Source organism: Gymnoscopelus braueri, assembly GCF_963280865.1.
Source record: "Gymnoscopelus braueri genome assembly, chromosome: 10".
Lineage (NCBI taxonomy): Eukaryota > Metazoa > Chordata > Actinopteri > Myctophiformes > Myctophidae > Gymnoscopelus > Gymnoscopelus braueri.
In genome coordinates, this window is record NC_137611.1 from 24,988,369 (window position 1) to 25,008,739 (window position 20,371).

The following is a 20,371-nucleotide window of genomic DNA, read 5'->3' on the forward strand; positions in this document are numbered from 1 at the left end:
ATACCATTTTGCGATTTTGAAAGCAAGCAATTATTTAGAGGGCAGGTGCCAAGGCATTAGGATCATGGATCGTCTATTCGGTGTATCAGACTTTGCATGGGAGATTTAAGGAGAGCAGAGGAGATATGGACAACCTTCAGGATGGGCAAGGCATGTGCAACTTTTCCAGGTGGGTTTATCAGGTTTTAAGTTTTATGTTGCAATTTATTCTGTCAGAGATGCATCAGGAAAATTGTGTATGGGAAAACTGGATTGGTGACTGCTTGCCAGTGTCAACTCATTTCTGATTTACAGTATGCCTGTTGAAATAGATTGTTAAAAAAGGTATGCCATTACAAAATAAAATTCCTATAATCATTCAGCTTTTAAATGTCAGCATAAACGGTTTACAGCTCTAAGACATTTTGTAATCCAAAATATGGATACATTTAATCAGCAAAAATGTTGATTAGCAGCACCACCAAAATATACAGTTTAGTTTAGTTTATGGTCACACACATGAATGGTTCTTTTGCATTAGCAAATACAAATTTGTTATTTAAAGCAGATCAAACTTAAACACTAACAATCAATATTAACAAAGTGACTAATGAAGTCAAAACATAAAGATTTTTCGCTTTTCAGTTTATAGTTAACATTTTTACTTGACACACTGGATGAAATTAAAGAGTTGCTTGTTCAATTTGTCTGAACTGCGGAATCCTTGTTCTGACCATTAGATGAAAGTTGTGAATAACTGTTGCAATTATTCATTAAAAAAAAAATGTATGTATAGTAAGAGCACTACAGTAATTCTAACATAACAATGCACCCAACGTGAAATATAATTGATTAAAGAAAAACCTGGGCACCACTAACATTTGTGGAAATTCTAAACCCCACTCAAAAATGTCTGTCAGTTACGTTCCATGACACATTGTAGACATTGCAAAATGTGTTAGATCTTTAGTGAAGCAACCGTCCTATCTTGCCATCCTGGGGCATATGGTATCTGGGTTGCCCATCATAGATGCCATCGGTCTTGACTGTGCCCCTCCCTAGTGTCATTAGTGCTGGGCCTGGAGGGGAGGCCTTGTGGCAGTCCAACAAGCCTCGTCTGTTCACTCAGATGACAGGTGACATGGCACTTCCCACACCAGTGAACACAGTGCCACAGTCATGAGATCAACACATGAAGGACGAGGAGTCAGAAGCACTTTACTATCTCCTCAGTGTACACTAGATTAACTTGTGTCTGAGCACAACTAGTGGATGTGAGGAGTTAACATTTCTAGCTTGTTAAATATTACTTGACTGATTTTCTCTAACATTAAGGAACACATTAACTTTAATGCAGAATAGTGAGACTACGTTTATTTGTAGAAAACCTATGATAGCATCTCTACCGATTTAGACTGAATGTAATATTTGCGCCCGTGTGTGTGAGCACGTGCATGTGCACGTGCGTGCGTGCGTGCGTGCGTGTGTGTGTGTGTGTCCTTCTTTTGGCGAATATACTTTGGGAGTATAATCTGCAGTAGTACTGTTATTTGACTTTAAACAGCTAAATGTTTTACCCTTACACCATTATGATTGTTCATAGTAAAACATCTTGAACTGACTCAGTGGTGACATGCTGAGAATATTTTTTTATAATTCAATTTGTCACCTTCTTGGACTGTTCAGGACACTCTGACATGGCAGGTACAGCATAATGTTCAAATATTTAGATTAGAAGCCAAAATCAGTAATTTTGCCAGCAATTTATGGGCATAAACTTTAGCTTTTAACATTTATATTTAGTTCACACTTTTCTATTAGTTGTATGTGCAATTTAAACCAGGCGACAAACACAAATACTTGTCATTGGAATCAGGCTAGTCTCTGTTATGGAGTAAATGGAGGATCAGATTAGTCACAAGTACACCGAACATGACTTCACTAGAAACACAGCATGCTGCATGATGCATTGTGGGATTGGCAGTGAGGACTGGCTGACATCATTCTGGGTGCTGACATGCATTAAGAACATAGGCCATATTGTTTTCACAGTCAAATCCTTAGTGTTAATTTAACCATTTGTGAGTCCAAGAGTGACACTGATCAGATTGTGCTGTGTAGTCTTGGTCTTTGAAATACAATGAAAATAGAAGCTGTGAACATTAACAAGCAGTGTGATGTGTACATCTGGTTTTGAAAGCTGCAATCTCGAACTGATTTTAATGAATAAAACGTTATTTTAACCAATCTGTATGGTATAACGAGCACATCTGCAGTGGTTGGAGGTGGTGTCCCTACTCTTCCAATGAGAAATTTAAATCAAAATTTGTATCTTTTATTTGTATTTTTTCCAAATTAGTGGAAATAGCAGATCTAAAAGCTCACAACGTGCCACGATGAGCCATGTTGTGAGCTTCTATTACATTCTTCTTCTATAACACTACATCTGGTATTATCGCTATTTGTCGTACGAATAAGTATATAAGGTTTAAGTGTAAAATGTCCCCCTCTGTTTTTTGTTTTGTTTGAGTTTTTCACAAATCGAACCCTGCCTATGTGGCACATCATTTCATGCTTTACTTTGCAGTCAAATTCTCATCAATATACTTTTATGTTTTCTCTCCACAGATTCTAGTTAAAAAGCTTGTAAGACCAACATGAGCTGGAGCTTCCTCACTCGTCTCCTCGAAGAGATCCACAACCACTCCACCTTTGTGGGCAAAGTATGGCTGACGGTGCTCATCATTTTCCGCATCGTGCTCACGGCGGTTGGAGGGGAGTCCATCTACTCGGACGAGCAGTCCAAGTTCACCTGCAACACCAAGCAGCCGGGCTGTGACAATGTCTGCTATGACGCCTTCGCTCCTCTCTCGCATGTCCGTTTCTGGGTCTTCCAGATCATCATGATCTCCACCCCCTCCATCATGTACCTGGGCTACGCCATCCACAGAATAGCCCGCATCAAGGATGAGGAGCAGAGGAAACACCACAGGATACGCAGGAAGCCGCCGCACACCAGGTGGAGAGAGAACCATGTTCTGGAGGATGTGGTGGAGGAGGGAGAGGATGATGATGCTGAGCCCATGATCTATGAGGACACCATGTTAGCAAAAGAGCCTGTCGCCGTCGGCCTAGAGGTGAGACATGATGGCCGCCGAAAGATCATGCAAGAGGGCCTGATGCGGATCTATGTCCTTCAGCTCATGTCTCGGGCAATCTTTGAAGTTGCGTTCCTGGCAGGCCAATATCTTCTCTATGGCTTTCGGGTGAACCCTTCATATGTGTGCAACAGGAGCCCCTGTCCTCATAGAGTGGACTGTTTCATCTCGAGGCCCACAGAGAAAACCATCTTCCTCCTCATAATGTACGTGGTAAGCTGCCTCTGTCTACTCCTAAATTTGTTTGAAATGTTGCACATAGGAATTGGAAACTTTCGGGACGCCCTTCAGAGGAAGAGAAGCACGAGGACGTCGTTTCAGGGCTACCCATTCTCCCGTAACATTCCAGCTTCCCCTCCAGGGTACAACCTTGTCATGAAGGAAAAGCCAAACAAAATTCCAAACAGCCTCATTACTCACGAGCAGAACATGGCCAATGTTGCCCAGGAGCAGCAGTGCATCAGTCCAGATGAGAACATCCCGTCTGATCTTGCGAGCCTACACCGTCATTTACGAGTTGCACAGGAGCAGCTTGACATGGCATTTCAAACATATAGTACAAAAAACAACCAGCCAACCTCCAGAACCAGTAGCCCTGTGTCTGGAGGCACCATAGCAGAACAAAATAGGGTCAACGCAGTCCAGGAAAAACAAGGAGCCAGGCCAAAATCAGCCACTGAGAAAGGTGGGACCATTGTTAAAAATGGAAAGTCCTCTGTCTGGATCTAGAAACAACTGTCACACTGCAAATCACTTCAAACTCCTGTATGACACTGAGACAACTGGAGAAGTCGTACATGTTGGAAGAGACTTTAGACAATAATAAGGGTGGAATATATTATATTATCAATCACATGGCTTGATAAAGCCCACACAATGGTGGGGTTTGGACGATGATGGGCATACCATTTTTCAAGTGACAAACAGTAAACAGTGTATTGGGGAAATGAGGGAATAAGAAAAACAAACATGAACACAAGTTCAAGTTCATGTTTTTTATGATCACATACACGTGACGTACATGACATTGAGATTCATTGTTCCCATATGCATCTCTCAATCCGCAACACATTATCAGATACCGTGCTATGAATCTTCTTTGTTACTGTAGTGTGTCATTTTCACATATCACTGCTTTTTGACATGGTTAATGTATCTATGCTTAGTATAACATCTCTAATTTCTGCTGTAACTTCATAAGGTAAAGTGATGTTTTTTTATTGCTTCAAACTATTTATTTGATCTGCTGTCGAACTGGATTCGAAATTTTACTTAGTTTGTCTCTTGAATTGTGGCCTAAATAAAAATTTTAAGCAATGCAGTGCGAAACAAAAATGCTGCATAGTTGCAAAGACTTATTCGTAACAAATTGATGAAATGATTGTTTGCCAAATGGACCCGCCTCAGTTCAATAGATTTATTAAGATATTTTGTAAAGATGCATGTACTTGAAGAATTAATATGGGATGTAGTATGTATGACTGTCACTGGAAGGAGATACATACAATATTCAGAGAAAACTAAAATTGAAATAAGGTACCGTAGAAGCTATGAAAGGTTTGCCCTGCACTGCATTGGTTAGACTGCAAAATACCACCTATACTTTACAAAGACTTGCAGGGTCCTTTGAAAGGGGAAAGGTAAGTTAACTATATTGACAATAATACTTATTTGTTGAATAAATACTGATGATTTGATTTCTGCAATTTGAAGCAGATAATGCATGCTTTGCAAATGTGCACATACAGTACCCACATAGACAACAGTAGAACACCCATCCCATTTAACTCATATTTAGGCATGCTACAGTACGTCTGATGAGCATTCAATGTTTTCTGTTTTTGAATCAATGTTTCAAAGTGGTTTCAGTAATAGCTAATTCTGCCTTCACTATCGTCATAGCCTACTCCTAGTCCTAAGTGCCTCAAATGTTAAAGATTGTTGAAATGTTATATTCATAAAAATAAAACAATTTCAATCCTGCTTTATCACATAGACTGTTTCCTCTCTCTCTCTCACACACACACACACGCGCACACACACACACACACACACACACACACACACACACACACACACACACACACACACACACAAATCAGCCTCATGGTGGCGCTATAACCGGCCGATTCGTGTTTTTACCTATAACTGCACAGATCTTTTGTATGCGCACACCCTAGAGATCAGAGAAAAACCTTTGCCCTGCATTTTTCACATCTGCCTTTTATAGCGCCATCAGTGGCCTCCTGGTGGCGCTATAACAGGCCCATGTGAAAAATTTGGGGCAGAGGTTCTGCTCTGTTATCCAGGGAGTGTGTGTGCACCATAGAGGTATAATATAACGGGTGTGCACAGTTTCGCTGCGATTAAGCAAACGGTGCCGGAGATAGCTGTTCACAGACGGAATGACGGACGGGCGGACGGACAGTATCGGCCATGCCTTTCGGCCTGGCGGAGACAGCAATCACACAAATACAAAACTAACTATATAACTAAATATGTAAACACTTTAAATGATTTGACGTGCACCTATGAAGAGGGGTATGGGTACTAGGGAAATGTGGGCACCAAAACAGAATGGGCACTAATAGGCCTCGGAAAAGAGTTCGCATTGAGGAAATCTGGGCACCAATAAAACTTTGCACATTGCAAAGCAGAACACTGACCAAACAAAATACACCGCTATCACTCACGTGTTCTTATTATGAAGCAATGCATTGTGGGAGTTCAAGATGGAGGGTGTGCTGAGGAACTCGACTCCCCTACAGACAGTGTCGTAACGAGGGTACGTTTTACCACAAGTAGTGCAGTGCTCGTTAACTAACAACATTATTCGGCAAGACTGACGTAATATTTAAAGCGGCGTCGAAGCTCGCGTCATTAAATATGACGTCCGAAGGCCAGATACTAGTCATACACGCAGAGATTGACATGGAGATTTGCTAGCTGACAATAGAACACTCTTCACAATGAATACAGTGGCGATATGTTATTTGGCTAAAGCCACGTTTGGGTCCAGCAGCTTGCTTCGTGGTTGCCTGTGTCCTTCCCGAACACTCCACGGATGGTATCGATGTGTGACAACAAATAAAGGGTGGATCCCCACCAAGAAGTACAGTCAAGAAGCGAGTGCACGTGATCCTGTTCTTGTACAGCCACGATATGTGTGTTACAACCTTCATCATAGGACCTTGATCAAGATCCAAGGACAAGATACTGGGGCGTTTCTCCAAGGAATTATAACCAATGACATGGGGCTCTTTGAAGAAGAGGAACAACAGAGAGCTATGTATGCACACATGCTGAATGTACAGGGAAGGACACTATATGACATCATGTTGTACAGGTAATATATCTGATGCCATTTAAAAAACACTTAAATCCCATATGGGTAACCGGAGGCCCTCAGGGCTTAATACAAGTGTATTTTCTGTCATTGTGGCGAAAGATTTCGCTGAAAATAGCCGATCGACAAGCTCACAATGCAATAGCCCTAGAATGTCTGTGATCTTACATACATTTCAAGTATTCCAAATACACAGTCATAGATCGCTCTCGGAGCCCCACTGTGTAGTGGCGATCTGCGAATGCGAACCGAATGTACCCAAACGGTCCATCACTCAAGTCGCCCCCCCTAGCTCCCTACAGAAAGTCGTCCGTGTGCAACTCGTGAAAAAGTGGAGATATTTGACTAAACACACGTTTTCTGGCAGAACTTTCAAATGGATATGAAACTAGAGGACAAAATATGACTCCAACTCTTAGGAATTAATTATTGGGTGAGTACAGACGGAGTTTATAGCACTTTTATGGCCGCGCAGATCGCCACTACACAGTGGGGCTCCGAGAGCGATCTATGACTGTGTATTTGGAATACTTGAAATGTATGTAAGATCACAGACATTCTAGGGCTAACAATGCAATGTGTTGCATTGTGGATCTGCTATTTTCAGCAAAAGTTCTCCCCTCAATACAGATGCTGAGGTTTAAGTGGTTAATGTTAATTGTTTTTGACCCCAGCAATGGTCATGTGATAGCAGTAACGTTACTTACTTATCAGCCAAATTAGTTAACAGGTGGGCGTGACCACCGCTTATCTGTAAAGCAAGTTTCATGCGTTTTGGCTCTGAAATGGCTCCCAGTAGCAAACATTTATGCATAATAATCTAAATGAATAAACTGTTTCCTCACCAGCACCTAATTAAGGCTCTCACTTTTATTGTCTTTCAGTATACAAGAAGCAGAGGCAGGTTGCAGCTTTCTCCTCGAGTGTGACAGCGCTGTAAAAGACTTGATGTTGAGGCACTTGAAGGTGTACAAGATTCGGCGGAAGGTGAACCTGAACCCCTGTCCAGAACTCTCTGTGTGGGCAGTGCTCCCTTGGGGGAAAGAAACAAGTCAAACGTTGGCTAAGCCAGATATCTCCTCCCCAGAAAAAGCTCTGGTGTGGGAGGCTGACGCACGGACCGAGGCCATGGGCTGGAGACTGGTGGTGGACAATCAAATTGACCCTTTGAATATCATTGCATCGTGCAAACAAGGTGACACAGAAGACTATCATAGACATCGCTATGCAATAGGTAAGGCCAAGTTGATTTTTATTGCAAAAGGTAATGAGAGGGAAATGTGTGGGTTTTCATTCCTTGCACATGCTCCTAAAACATTGTATAATTAATGTTTTTTTTGTGTTTTTTTTTTAATCGTTCTTCTCCAGGACTTCCTGAAGGAGTTAAGGACCTTCCTCCAGGCGTGGCACTCCCCCTGGAATCCAATCTAGTGTACATGCAGGGCGTCAGCTTCAGTAAAGGCTGTTACATTGGCCAGGAGCTCACGGCCAGGACTCATCACACTGGTGTGGTACGGAAACGCCTGATGCCAGTGCGCCTGTCAGCCTCAGTCGAAGGCCTCGAGGAAGGAACACTACAGACACAGTCTGGCAAGCCTGCTGGGAAACATAGGGCAGGGGTCGGAGATCTCGGTCTGAGCCTAATCCGCCTTGCTCATGCCAAAGAGGTGCTATCAGTCACATCTTCTGAGGGCACCAAAGTGACTGCTGAGGCCAGTGTGCCAGAATGGTGGCCAAAAGACTCCAAAATCAAGTGACAAAAATGTTTTATTGCTTCAAGTGTGGTGTGCATATTAAGTAAAGGCTTGATGATAGTGGATACTCCAAAGAATCTTACATGGTTGTTTCACCTTCACCACCTGTGTGGCATTCATCCACTTCAGATATTCTATTTTTGCAAATAAATTCTATTCACCTTTTAGTACAAATTCAAAACCAGTTACAAAATAATATTGCCACTTAAGACCTATGGTACGATACTTTGTTGTACGATGGGGTTGCAAAAATAACAAGCTCATCTACTAGCTCACGTCACAATGCATTGTGAGTTTATAGATCTGATATGTTTAGCTTTTTTATTTTAAAATGATTCTATGACATGCCCAAAATAGGGATGCCAGGTTGAAAGTGATTAAACAGTAGTACCACAGAATTGTTTAAGCAGTATATACTTTATGAAACTAATGTTTAATAAATATTCAGACACTAACTAATGTTTTATTCATTTTCCTTTTTATACATTTGCCTTTCAGTGCAAATATGAACATTCACAGCCACATTTAAAATTGAATACCTCCCAGAATGTGCATACAAAACATAGGATGAGATGTGCCAAAAGCATAGTTTCACCACTTCGACATATTGTAATATTGTTTATTCATGACACCAGTTGAAGCTGTTGTCATGGGCCACAGATGGGCAGTAATTAATGCAACCTATTCTTGGTAAGGAGGATGCTGCCCTCTTGTGGAGTGTATGGTCTCTCGAATTTGCTGCAACAGGCTTTCAGGTTGTGAGCTCAGCGCTGTAGGATCCAGTCGCTTAAAGTCCTCATTGCAAAGTAGACATTCAAGAATATGAGCCACTCTTTGTAGATCAAAGGCAGCATGGTGAGGTCCAAGTGTGGCAAGGGTCTCTGACAAATGCTTTGGGTAATCGGAGGAGTTGCCAGAGGTGCTAGAGCTCAAGAAGGACATGCGGTTGTCAGCAATTATTTTAAGGAACGAGGCAAATTCCACATAATCAATACCAGAGCAAGACTTCATGATGACCTGGGAAAGTAAAGGAACATATCAATCAATAGACAAACATCAATACAATACAGTACAGTATATACAGTACATAACAGCACATACTGTAGACTGATAAAAAATTGTTTTCATTAAGTACCTGGCAGTGCTGGTGCCACGAATCCATGGTGTTTCTCCATTCCTCTATCTCTCTTTGGACAGCAGACAACTCGTTTTGAAGGAACTGCCACATTATGTCAACGTTGCAGCCATTCAGCCAATTATGATTGATGGAGATAGTGTCTTCCTGCAAGACGGGTAGATGAAAGTCACAATCGAGGTTAACACATGTCACACCAATATACACCTGTTTTACTCCTAAAGACCAAATCCATGTATGTGGGGATGATGAATTGGCGTAACAAATAAATTAGGAGGGTAAAAACGAATTGGCTACTCTAAAAAGAAATAAAGGACCAAAATCCATAATATAAATTGAATCGTGGATCTCGAGATCCACATGGGACCGTGGCTCTAATGTGGATCACCGACTTCATCTGTGATGTCAGTCATCTTTCTATGATATATCTATGACATTTGACTCCAAATATTTCATATTTCAAGTATAAAGCATACGTGGAAAATTGGTGGAGGTATTTCTGTGGCCTTCTACATTGTGCACAAGAAAGTTGGTGGTCCGGCGATGGTATGTGATTAGCTCCAGACACAGACAGACATCTTCTAGACGGCTCTGCCTCCTAGAGAGCCAAGCCGTAAAAACAGTCTAATGTTGTACCTTTTTCTTAATAATACATATTTTAGGACACGAAACATGACATAAATTATGTGACACTGATTTACAGTTCTATGAGCACACACATAGGATACAGGATAGGTGGGCACTAAGGACATCAGGGCACCTCGATGTAAAATAGGCCATTTTGTCCAAAATGTTAATGATAATAATAAAATATTTTAAAAATGGTCTTAAGTAATGAATAGTATACATGATGTGAACATGCACGGTACATCATCATCAGACTTAATTTTATCCTTCAACTTCTTGTTTACGGTATGCCCCAAAATTACTGGAAATACAGGTTTTGTAACAATTTGTAGCAATTGTAGAAATATTAATATTGCAGAATGTTCTAATCATGTACACTATACTTTACTTAGTTTAACCTTTTTAACATTTTGGGAAAAATTGCCAATTTAACACGAGGTGCCTACTCTTCCCTGGTGCCCACCTATCCTGTTTCCCACACATATACTGAATGTTGAATGAAAACAAGTCATGAGAAATGTTCTGCAGTGTTGTAGAGGAGCATCAAGCTATAGAATTCTGCCCCAGCTCAACAAAACCGATGAGAATGTGAGTAGAGAACATTATCTTTACAGTTCTTACCAGATTATAAACCTGATGATGCCAACCACTGGGAACAAATATAATTTCCCCGGCCTCTTGAATGATTTCAAGAGGTTGACAGGCTTCATCAAAGTGTGGGAAAAGCCCTTTATCTTGAAGATCGGGTGAAGTTACATCATAAGCGAGGTTGCCGTGGCTGTCTCGTAAATACTCCTCCTGACCTGGTGGATAGAGGAGCCATTTCTTCCTCCCACAGATGTTTGCAGACCAACTATAGGATCTGAACACATCAGCGTGGAATGGAGTCCTAGGAAGACATATTATACATGCAAGTCATTCTGAGGAAGATTGTACAGCCGTCTGTGAACATCTCTTTAATGCTCTAGTCTAGATCAGTGGTTCTCAACATGGGGTCCAGTGACCCCCCAGGGGTCCTTGTGCGGGTTCCAGGACGTCCCCAGCTAAATTATTTATAGTTAGGAACCAAATGGACGCTTACAGGTCTTTAACTCTGAGAGTGTACAAATGGAACTGTACAGGTCCCTTTTGTTCCATTTGTACACTCTCCGTCTGTGTATTCCATTTGAACAGACTGAACAAACATCAAACAGACACACACACACACACACACACACACACACACACACACACACACACACACACACACACACACACACACACACACACACACACACACACACACACACACACACACACACACACACGCCACATAGAGTTTGAGAATCGCGGCTCTAGATGAATGAATTAATGCATTTTTCATACCATGAACCTTTGGGCCCCATGTAGACAAACCGATAGTCATCCACTTCAAGTGCATCCCAATATTCGTTGAGCCAGTCAGAGGAAAAAAACACTGGTGTGGTGTAAACACCATGCTCTGGAAACTCCCTGTCAAAACATACCAAACATTAACTACTCAAGCCCTATTTAAAAAATAGCAACAATTGCTGATCTACAAACTCACATCATTTCGAGATGTGAGCCTGTAGATTGAAAAGTTTAGAATATTTGTTTTTCTTTTGAGACACCAGGTTAAAGTGGTTAATGGTCCTCTGCTATTATCAATCATTGTCAGGATTCATGTTCATCATTGGTATATATAAAGTACAATATAGTATTGTATAAAAATGCAATCAGTATCAATGTAAGACCTTGACATATGCCAGTCTTTCAAGTAAAGGCATCCTTTGGGTGATGAGTGTCCATTCTGGATATATTCCTTCCAGTAGTGTATGAATTCTTTAAAAGGCATAATTTGCTTGGGGTTTGCATTGTACTCCTTTGCATTACAGTTTGCCACAGGAACTGGGGTCTCATCTGTAAGGAAAAATAAAGAAAGCATTTACAAGCAGCAACTACATGCATTGACAACGTGTGTATTAGTTATTACAATGGCAATAAATTGTACTTACCAAACTCTTGTAGCAGTTTCTGAAAATCAGGTTTTCCCTCTTCAGTCACCCATTGTTTTCTACATTTCCAGTCCTCAGTAAATCTTCTTGAAAACATGCATGGGTGATTAGGAAGCAAGCACTTTTTGAAGAATTTTGAATAGCTCAAGTCCCTGTCAATATAATCCACAAAGTGTGAAGACCAGAACTGCTCATAAGACTGCCTTGGTATTTTGACCAGACTGCAGCAGTTATGGTACGACTCCCTGTCCATGGTTGTAAACAAAACCTCGGTTGTGTCCATATGTTGTGTCACGGTACGGTAGGTAAGAATAGGCTAAAGCTATATAGCTTGCTAGTTGCTACATGATTTGAAATGACAACGTCCTCTCTGTTTCACTGTTGCTCTTCAATATGTCCATACAATCTAAATGGCCGTGATATAACGACACCTTTTCTGTTTTTTTTGTCTAATAATATTTTTTTTCAAGACGTGTCTTTGTTTCCTAATTACTTTCTCACGTCGTGGAATTAAAATTTCTGCGATATTGTTTTCTAGTCGGATAGTAAAGGCTACTGTACATGCACCATACGTCACTTCCGTAATAAACAACAGCGTTGTTGTGATTTTCTAGCGTCACGTATAGAGGTGATCTACTGGGTTTAGTGTGTCATTGGGCGTGAACGCGAATAAGTGCTCTGCTCAGACTCAGAGACGTTTATTATAGCATTATAATGACGGTAATGTCGTGTTTAAATCACTCTGATAGCCAGCTCGCTAACGTTAGCCTACGTTACCATTAAAAGTTAGTGTTAATCGTCTCTCAGTCCTGGTCCAGTATTTTCCAGGACCCTTTCCCTCCCCTCCCCGGGCTCTATTCGGATCACGGTGTTTAAAACGTATGCTCAACAACAGGTCGATATATTAATCAGCATATTATTGATTGTGTGACATGTGCTTGATTCATATTTAACCATTGAACTGATTTTGTGCCTCTTTCATGCTAGGAATGCAACCCTAACCAAAATGAGCCGAGACATTCCCATCCACAGCTGGCAGGGTGCCTATTACATCAACTGTGAGAAACGGTGGGAAAATGGTACCCTGTCCCTCACCCGAACCACGGTCCGTTTCACTTCTGACCAGACAAAGGAGACTTTGGCCAGCTTTCGTCTCTCCTGCATCATGGAGATCAAGATGGAATCGTCCAGCTACGTCTTCAGCACCCTCACGGTCCTTGAGCAGGGCAACGTGAAGCACTGGTTTGGTTCTCTGAAGCCCAACAGGGTGGTCATTTACAATGTCCTGGAGCATTTCTGGAGAGAGCGTCTCCTGTCTCCCTCAACAGAGGTCCAGGGGGCTGAGGCTCGGCCCTCCAAAGGCAGAGAGCTCATCAGCCTAATGACAGGGGCCCAGAGGAGACTGGAGGACACAGGCATGGTCCTACACCACCAGGGAGAGCAGTTTGACAACATGATGGAAGGACTGGAAAAGATTGACTCTGACTTGGGTGTTGCGGACAAGTAATTGCCTAAATACTCTCTGGCTTTGTATCACTTAATGATCAAAGCAGTTGTCAATACATGACATGTCATTGTTTATTCACAGCTTAGGCCATACATACACATTACACATAGACCATTTTCCTACAGTACTTTATTTTCAGATTTTGTGTTTGTATTTAAAGTAATTTATATACTGAACTTACCTGCATCATTGAGTCAATGCTAGTGTTGACTAAAAGTCATTGTGCGGTTAATAAGCTATGGACTTATTAAACCAATCTTTCATATCTGCAAGTTGATTTTCATACCGTACTTACATGAAACTCAAACAAACCATGGTATGCTTTGGAAAATGGTCGATAGTAAGTATATTGTGTGTCATAGTCTAATAGGCTAAACATACAGTACCAGACCTAGTTGTATGCGGTCCTTTAAACGTCTTGTATTGTTACACCTACAATATGTTCCACCATGCTGTTGTGGTTGGATGCTTTGTTAGGGTTAACCCAGGCCTAATTTGAATGTGAACTGTCATTCCGTGAGTAGGATTCCTCTAATCTCTGTCTTTTCTCGCTGCAGGCTGCTGACAGAACTTGAGTCTCCTCCCTGGTGGCCATTTGGTAAACTGCCCTGGAGGGCTCAGCAGGAAGCCAAGGCCGCGTACGCTGAGAGAGCTGCTGCTGCTGGGAAGGGCTCCAGTATGCACAAGGTGATCAGTAGCATCCCTGCCGTGGTGTCCAGGGGTGGGGAGTCGGACCTGAAGCCAGGGTGTCTGTTAGTGTTTGTGTCCTCTCTGGAGGTGCGAGATACAAATCACCATCTCCTTCACCGCTTTGAAAGGAGCGAGGTTGATGACATCAGGGTACACAACCCCTATGAGATCAGCATCAGGCAGCGCTTCATCGGTAAACCAGATATTTGCTACCGGCTCCTGTCTGCCAAGATGCCAGAGGCAATGGCAGTGCTGGAGATGCAGTACAAAAAGAAGGTGGAGTACACCTGCGAATATACTGCCTTCAAGACAAGTCCTGCCATTTCTCCGATTGACACGGAGGGTTCAGTGTGGAATGAAGGTGAGTTGACATCACAGTGCACAGTGAAATCTGAAGTATCTAACTCTGAAGGTATAAAAATAGAGTTAAATCACCACTCCGGATTTTGCTGTATGGAGGATGTTTGTTTGGTTTCCTTACTGTGTATTTAATGTACTGCAAAGTTTGACCACCATGTGGCACTAAAGGTCTGCATTTTCAACTGCAGCCCGCTGTAATGAAGATGCTTGCAAGGAATAGTCCTACAATGTTATTTCAAGCACCGCAGCAGTCTCAATATGACAAAATGACAACTGTAAGCTGCAACACATAATACACATTATTACTGTATATGGCTCTGGGTGTCTTTCCTTTACAGAAATGTATTTTTATGAATATATCGCCTCATTTCTGGTGCCCTATACTGCTACACCACCAGTTTACTCTTTGGCTTCCACACTTGCACACACATACAGACACTTGCACTTCAAGGTGGGCTATGTTTGTTTCTTTTCCATCTCCTCCACCCATGGAGTCAGGTTTGCTGCAAATGTGCCAGGAGACAGAGGTCCCCATGGAGATCCCAGCTGGGGAGCTCTCCCAGGTGCAGGTGCATGTGCTCCGGCCAGCTGTCAGCCAGGCTGAGGCCCAGGAATTGAGACAGGTGAGGTCTCCCACAGCCTCTATAGATATATGACTTGCACCGTTGTTACCTTTTAAGACGCGGTCATACTCATAATGACGGCACAGGGCAGGGTCATACAAATGTTATGTCTATGGGCAGAAAATTATACACTTTGCCTCAAATAATGGCTACTGTTACTGTAAACCAGCCTCGAGTTTCGGTAAAGCATATTATGATGAGCGTTCGCTTTATGGTATGTAAAACTGATGTCACGACAATAAGTTTGAGAAAATAAGCTGCCCTCCACGTGAAAATGAAGAACAGGGGAATGTTATAGAGTACAAATGTTATTTCCAGTCCAAACCACGATTCAGCATAATGATTTTTATTTTTCATCCTGTATGTTTTAAATGCTAGTTGGTGAGACCACAAACCAAAGTCTGTATTGGGTTTAAGAGAGGGAAAGAGACATGGTCAGTTATTTGGTCAGACTGCAGAAAGTCTTTCCATTCAGGACCATATAACATTGAGTTGGGTTTAGATGCACGGTCTGTGATGACAGAACCCAAACAGTGACGCAAATTCAGGACAATTATTTTTCATTTAGCGACATTATTACAGGTTGCTTAGAATGAGAAGGTTTGTGTAAAACTTCAGTGCACATTTGTTTTTGCTAACCCATACATAATTACTTTCATAAACAGTTTCCATTATGCATTTGGTCTCAATATAGTCAGCATTAGCTTATGCCAATAGTTTCTTTCTAGGACTAAATGGGAACATTTCCATATCATAGCCAATAAAACATATCTTGAATGAGGCTTTGTGAGCACTTCACAACGGCTATCTAGTTAACTATTATACATTATAACAGGGACAACAAAAGTTTTTTTTATTATCTTAGTGTAACTCGCTATCATTCTTGTCTATATAATCATTATTCAAACAAATTCATCATGGCAGTAACAATTAGAACTAGTTCGGTGTTAAAGTTTTGGTTGTCTATAGTCTCTGTATCAATGGCTTATTGTCTACAGCTGATAAGTTATAATAGCTGAGACTTCAAAGGCTACCAATTTTGACATAATGCTACACTTTTGGACACACCCTACTGTTAATGTAATTCATGTCAATATAACAACCTTCAGTGGGTAAAGAGCGTCTAATATTCTGTGCTTTTTTTTTTGCTAAAGTGCTTTAGCAAATACCCCTCTTTGTCCATGCATATCACTCTGAATATTGTTTGAAATTGAAAATGCCCTTGAAATTAACTATTTCAAAAGCATGACAAGAGTTTTTATTTTATTTTTGTAATAGCACATTAGACTAAATGTTTACATTTGGGGGTTTCTACATGACTTACTTCTTTTAGCCATGATATAAGCAGATGCTAAAAATAGTACATTTCTATGTTTATTCAATGACGCACCAGAACTCCTGCAAATGTAAGGGTATATGGCATGATTAGGTCATATTAGCCTAGTTTAACTTATAAAGTATTTCCATCACAATCCAACATAGTTGTCCGACCTGAGAGATGGAATGCAGTTGTCCTTTGGTGTGTACAGAAATACTATCTGTTTTCTAACTCCTGTCTGGACCAGTTCCTGTGCACTGCTGCAATGTCCACGTTTGCTGGCCAGTGAAAACTGACATAATGTTAATGGGTGTGTGTGAGCGTGAGTAGGAGAACATAATATTAGTTTAGAAACCATGGTGGTGGGGTTTGGAGTGAGTGTTTATTAGGTTTTGCTTGGCACACATCATGGTTTATTTAAGTTGTTCCATCGACCATAACATACACAGTTGTTAGACCGTGGAGATGTAGTTGTATAATTCACTGAACGCACTAAAATGAAGACAACAAATGTTATTGTCCGTCAGATATCAGTGACCCCAGGAGACCAGCCGGTGTCTTTTAATGATCACATACTGTATACTATTACATGACACCATAGCTATCATATACCTAGCTATAGCTATCATGTTGGTAGCTATAATTGTATCACAGCTGGTGTCAGATTGTAATGCTGACATTTCGTCTGCAGCCATTTTTATTAGCTTCCCATTTTCTGTGTGGCCAGGGAAAGAAGGGAGAATTCTGAAAAAAGGGTGAAAAAGTTGCCTATCTGTCACCCCTTTTTCTACTCGCTCTCTATATTCCACTGAGATAGTACCTTTCTAACTCGCTGACCCCATCTTTATATGGTCTATCTCTACATATGGTCTAAGTTTCATCACTCCCCTAGCTTCCTCCATCTCCCCCCGCATTTCTGTGTTGTATCTCCCCTTCCTTTATTTGTGGCCCCCTCCATGCTCGTCCAAGTTCAGTGGGGGCTGGAGTGTGATTTCTCAAACTAATGACATGTACTTTGTCTTTCTTTCTCGTGTGTGTGTGTGTGTGTGTGTGTGTGTGTGTGTGTGTGTGTGTGTGTGTGTGTGTGTGTGTGTGTGTGTGTGTGTGTGTGTGTGTGTGTGTGTGTGTGTGTGTGTGTGTGTGTGTGTGTGTGTGTGTGTGTGTGTGTGTGTTTTTAAACATTTTTATATGCATGTGTGTCTGTGTGTGTGTTTGTGTGTATGGGGGGGTTGTAGGTTTTCATGCAGCTGAAGAACCTGGCTCTGGAAGCTGAGACGGAGCTGGAGCGCCAGGACGAGGTCTTGGATGTGCTGACCAGCTCCACAGACCGGGCCACCATGCACGTTGACAAGCACACCTCGCGCATGAAAAGATTGCTGTAGTTGACACAACGAACCAGTCATAGCTGAGAAATACACCGTAAGTTTCTTATCGTTGTTAATGCTGTTATGAATCTAATACAATCTATTTACGATTTACGTACAATACAGTGAATTCTCGTGTGCTCTGCGCTTCTCAGAGCAAACATGCCAAAACCCTCAGTCACACAAACCCTTAACTCAATGTGGGACTTTGCTCAAATGATATTTTGATACTTTCTTTAATAATGTAATTATTAATCCTAAATTTTCCACTGGGTTACACATTGAAATACAAAAGCAGTGATATTTTCAGCATTATGTTTGAGTCCAGTTTTAACAGACTCTTCAATATGCGTTGCTCCAAAACTAGACAAACACATGTATTTGAAGTGACACATCCAGTTGTAAAAGTGCATGACAGACCTGATCTAATCCTTTTCATGAGGTAATGGGTGACTGTTATCCTGCCACATCATCTTCATGCTGCTCCTCTATATGCTTTTGGCAGAAAGTGCATGAGATTATACTTGCACCAATGGAAAAGGTCTGTAACATTCCCAGAAACTTGGGCATGTGTTCTATATAAAACATTAATGTGAAATGAGTAGTCCAATAGCAGATAACATTGTCAATGGCGTTAGTGTTCCATTTTGTGATCCATAACTTTGATCTTTCCATTTTAACTGGTAATTGTTTGTCTGCCAATGCCCCTCCTATCCAGGTCCTTGGGTTCCAGGCTCATTCTCTGTGGACACAGTGTCACCCTGGCTTCACGTCTTGCATGTCCCAGTGTTACTGTTGTGTTTTGCATCAAAGGGAAATATTATATCATTATCAGTGTAAAAAAAGCAGACTATAAATGTGCAGATATGTCCAGGAGGTCTTGAAAAACAATACAAAACACATCTCTACTGTATATTTTAATTTAAATATAAAATGATGTTGGGTAGGGGAAGTCTACAGCAACATAATGTAGATTAATATTTATTATTATAAATCTATGTGTAAATGACATGCTATAATACTGTAATTCTGTGATTTCCTTTTGTCATTTTATTGTTGTGCTAATTTAATTCGTAACAATCTGTTATTTATTCTTTATATATCTGTAAGAGCTTTAACTGTGTCATTTTTGACTGCCCTGGTAATAAAATGGATGAAAGATATAATTATCGGTACTTTAGGTCTACGTACTTTAGGTCATTCGAATGGCAATTACTCCTATTTAGCTGGAACTGATATGGAAAAAGTTTTGAAGCCTCAAAATATTCCTGGTTAGGTAACACCCATCATAACGGGGCTGCCATATGAAAAAGTGGCATGGAGAATGTCAAACACATGCTAAATGGAAAAGGAAGTTATTTGGGAAGTTATTTACTGTTTCTTAGTGCCATGAGTACTGTTTCATGGATATGACTCCCTTTGTAAACCTGCCTGCTATTATAACACTCTTCTGGCTCCAGATGATTGGCATTCTGTTCACCACCTCTGTTGGGCAATTTTCACGAGAAAGGGGGACCACCGCAAGTTAAGAGCCCAGATTCATTTGATTTGGCAAGCAGTTGGCACTTTCAATTATGACTCGGGAAGAAGCCTTACTTTAAAAGGGAGTGAAAGAGGACCAACAGCCTCGCTCAACAGCTCTCAACCCAGTCATTATGAACTTATCACTTCAGTTAAACACAGCCCACCATTATAGATGTGAAAGAGACCCATAACATTTAAGCACAGGATGACACAAAGGAATGACCGGACATGGCAGTGCTGAGATGTTTTTTTCTTTTTGTTTCACTCGGAGGGAATATGTTTTCACTGTAGACCATTTATTTTTGTTGATTTGAGTGATAAACAGTCAGATTTTGGAAGTCCCAAACTCCAGAAGCATACCACATGGTTATGTGAATTCCAACCCCTAAAAAAGGTTAGGGAAATAGAGCACATACTGGCGTGGTTTAGAAGCAGCCTTGCAATACGAGGAAGTGGTGGCGGTCTTGTCTGACCACAGATACATGAGATCCGGCTTTGCCTTCCTAACGGATGGTATGGAGACACAAGGGATTCTGCTGGCCTTGACTTCCAAGTCTGTTTACTTGATAGTCCTGTGGTGAAGGGTGCTCTCATACAAGGAGCGTGTCTCAATTGATGGCCAATCAATCAACTCTCGCTGGGAAACGGCAGCCTGGGCTTGTGGGATTCTGTGAGGGCACATGTGGCTTGCACTCTGCTCCAAAATAAGGAGTTTTTGTGATTGTGATACAAACTAAGTTAGAGTCGTCATCTCATTTCCCATCGGGAGTCAAAAGTTGTTTTTCGTCTATAAGGAAAATATCCTCTTGAATTCAGAGATGTTTTGACATATTCTCCTGCAATATCCTGGTAAACTCTTTGGTTTCCATTGCTTGACAAGCCTTTTGTTTTTATGTTTGTAATGAATTTAGAATGCATTTTTTAACAGAATATGTAATACAATTGTTTGTGATCCTCACGTTGTTTAGATT

The 20,371-nt window shown here is 41.2% G+C and overlaps 4 protein-coding genes across 7 annotated transcripts; 3 read left to right on the forward strand and 1 right to left on the reverse strand.

Annotated features, from left to right (window-relative positions):
• gjc2 (gap junction protein gamma 2) lies at positions 1-5,099 on the forward strand. Its single transcript, XM_080439653.1, has 2 exons — positions 1-169; positions 2,608-5,099. The coding sequence occupies exon 2, from the start codon at positions 2,637-2,639 to the stop codon at positions 3,864-3,866; it is 1,230 nt and encodes a 409-aa protein (XP_080295779.1). The 5' UTR covers positions 1-169; positions 2,608-2,636; the 3' UTR covers positions 3,867-5,099.
• A 760-nt stretch (positions 5,100-5,859) lies between these two features.
• Positions 5,860-8,639, forward strand: iba57 (iron-sulfur cluster assembly factor IBA57). 2 transcript variants are annotated; one of them, XM_080439656.1, is made up of 3 exons: positions 5,860-5,922; positions 7,368-7,717; positions 7,852-8,636. In XM_080439656.1, the coding sequence occupies exons 2-3, from the start codon at positions 7,432-7,434 to the stop codon at positions 8,238-8,240; spliced, it is 675 nt and encodes a 224-aa protein (XP_080295782.1). In that variant the 5' UTR covers positions 5,860-5,922; positions 7,368-7,431; the 3' UTR covers positions 8,241-8,636. The 2 variants fall into 2 exon arrangements, with proteins under 2 accessions (XP_080295782.1, XP_080295781.1); XM_080439655.1 differs by having other exon boundaries at positions 5,863-6,483; positions 7,852-8,639.
• Positions 8,640-8,708: 69 nt separating this feature from the next.
• Positions 8,709-12,541, reverse strand: jmjd4 (jumonji domain containing 4). The gene is made up of 6 exons (XM_080439654.1): positions 12,015-12,541; positions 11,754-11,919; positions 11,365-11,490; positions 10,621-10,888; positions 9,373-9,519; positions 8,709-9,254 (listed from the first exon to the last, which is right to left on the reverse strand). The coding sequence occupies exons 1-6, from the start codon at positions 12,295-12,297 to the stop codon at positions 8,919-8,921; spliced, it is 1,326 nt and encodes a 441-aa protein (XP_080295780.1). The 5' UTR covers positions 12,298-12,541; the 3' UTR covers positions 8,709-8,918.
• A 68-nt stretch (positions 12,542-12,609) lies between these two features.
• Positions 12,610-19,045, forward strand: snap47 (synaptosome associated protein 47). 3 transcript variants are annotated; one of them, XR_013933954.1, is made up of 7 exons: positions 12,610-12,909; positions 13,002-13,517; positions 14,079-14,572; positions 15,070-15,194; positions 17,748-17,931; positions 18,382-18,417; positions 18,595-19,045. XR_013933954.1 is itself a non-coding variant. In XM_080441177.1 (6 exons), the coding sequence occupies exons 1-5, from the start codon at positions 12,896-12,898 to the stop codon at positions 17,892-17,894; spliced, it is 1,296 nt and encodes a 431-aa protein (XP_080297303.1). In that variant the 5' UTR covers positions 12,610-12,895; the 3' UTR covers positions 17,895-17,931; positions 18,595-19,045. The 3 variants fall into 3 exon arrangements, 1 of the variants encoding a protein (XP_080297303.1); XR_013933955.1 differs by having other exon boundaries at positions 12,610-12,893; XM_080441177.1 differs by lacking the exon at positions 18,382-18,417.
• The last annotated feature ends 1,326 nt before the right edge of the window (positions 19,046-20,371 follow it).

Coding starts and splice junctions, on each gene's coding strand:
- snap47 (XM_080441177.1), top strand. Junction 13,518..14,078: donor GACTTGGGTGTTGCGGACAA/GTAATTGCCTAA, acceptor TTCTCGCTGCAG/GCTGCTGACAGAACTTGAGT. Junction 14,573..15,069: donor GGGTTCAGTGTGGAATGAAG/GTGAGTTGACAT, acceptor CCATGGAGTCAG/GTTTGCTGCAAATGTGCCAG.
- jmjd4 (XM_080439654.1), bottom strand. CDS start 12,297: ATGGACACAACCGAGGTTTTGTTTACAACCATGGACAGGGAGTCGTAC. Junction 11,920..12,014: donor GAAACTGCTACAAGAGTTTG/GTAAGTACAATT, acceptor TTTTCCTTACAG/ATGAGACCCCAGTTCCTGTG. Junction 11,491..11,753: donor AAAGACTGGCATATGTCAAG/GTCTTACATTGA, acceptor ATGTTTTGACAG/GGAGTTTCCAGAGCATGGTG.
- gjc2 (XM_080439653.1), top strand. CDS start 2,637: ATGAGCTGGAGCTTCCTCACTCGTCTCCTCGAAGAGATCCACAACCAC.
- iba57 (XM_080439655.1), top strand. CDS start 6,107: ATGAATACAGTGGCGATATGTTATTTGGCTAAAGCCACGTTTGGGTCC. Junction 6,484..7,367: donor TATGACATCATGTTGTACAG/GTAATATATCTG, acceptor ATTGTCTTTCAG/TATACAAGAAGCAGAGGCAG. Junction 7,718..7,851: donor TAGACATCGCTATGCAATAG/GTAAGGCCAAGT, acceptor GTTCTTCTCCAG/GACTTCCTGAAGGAGTTAAG.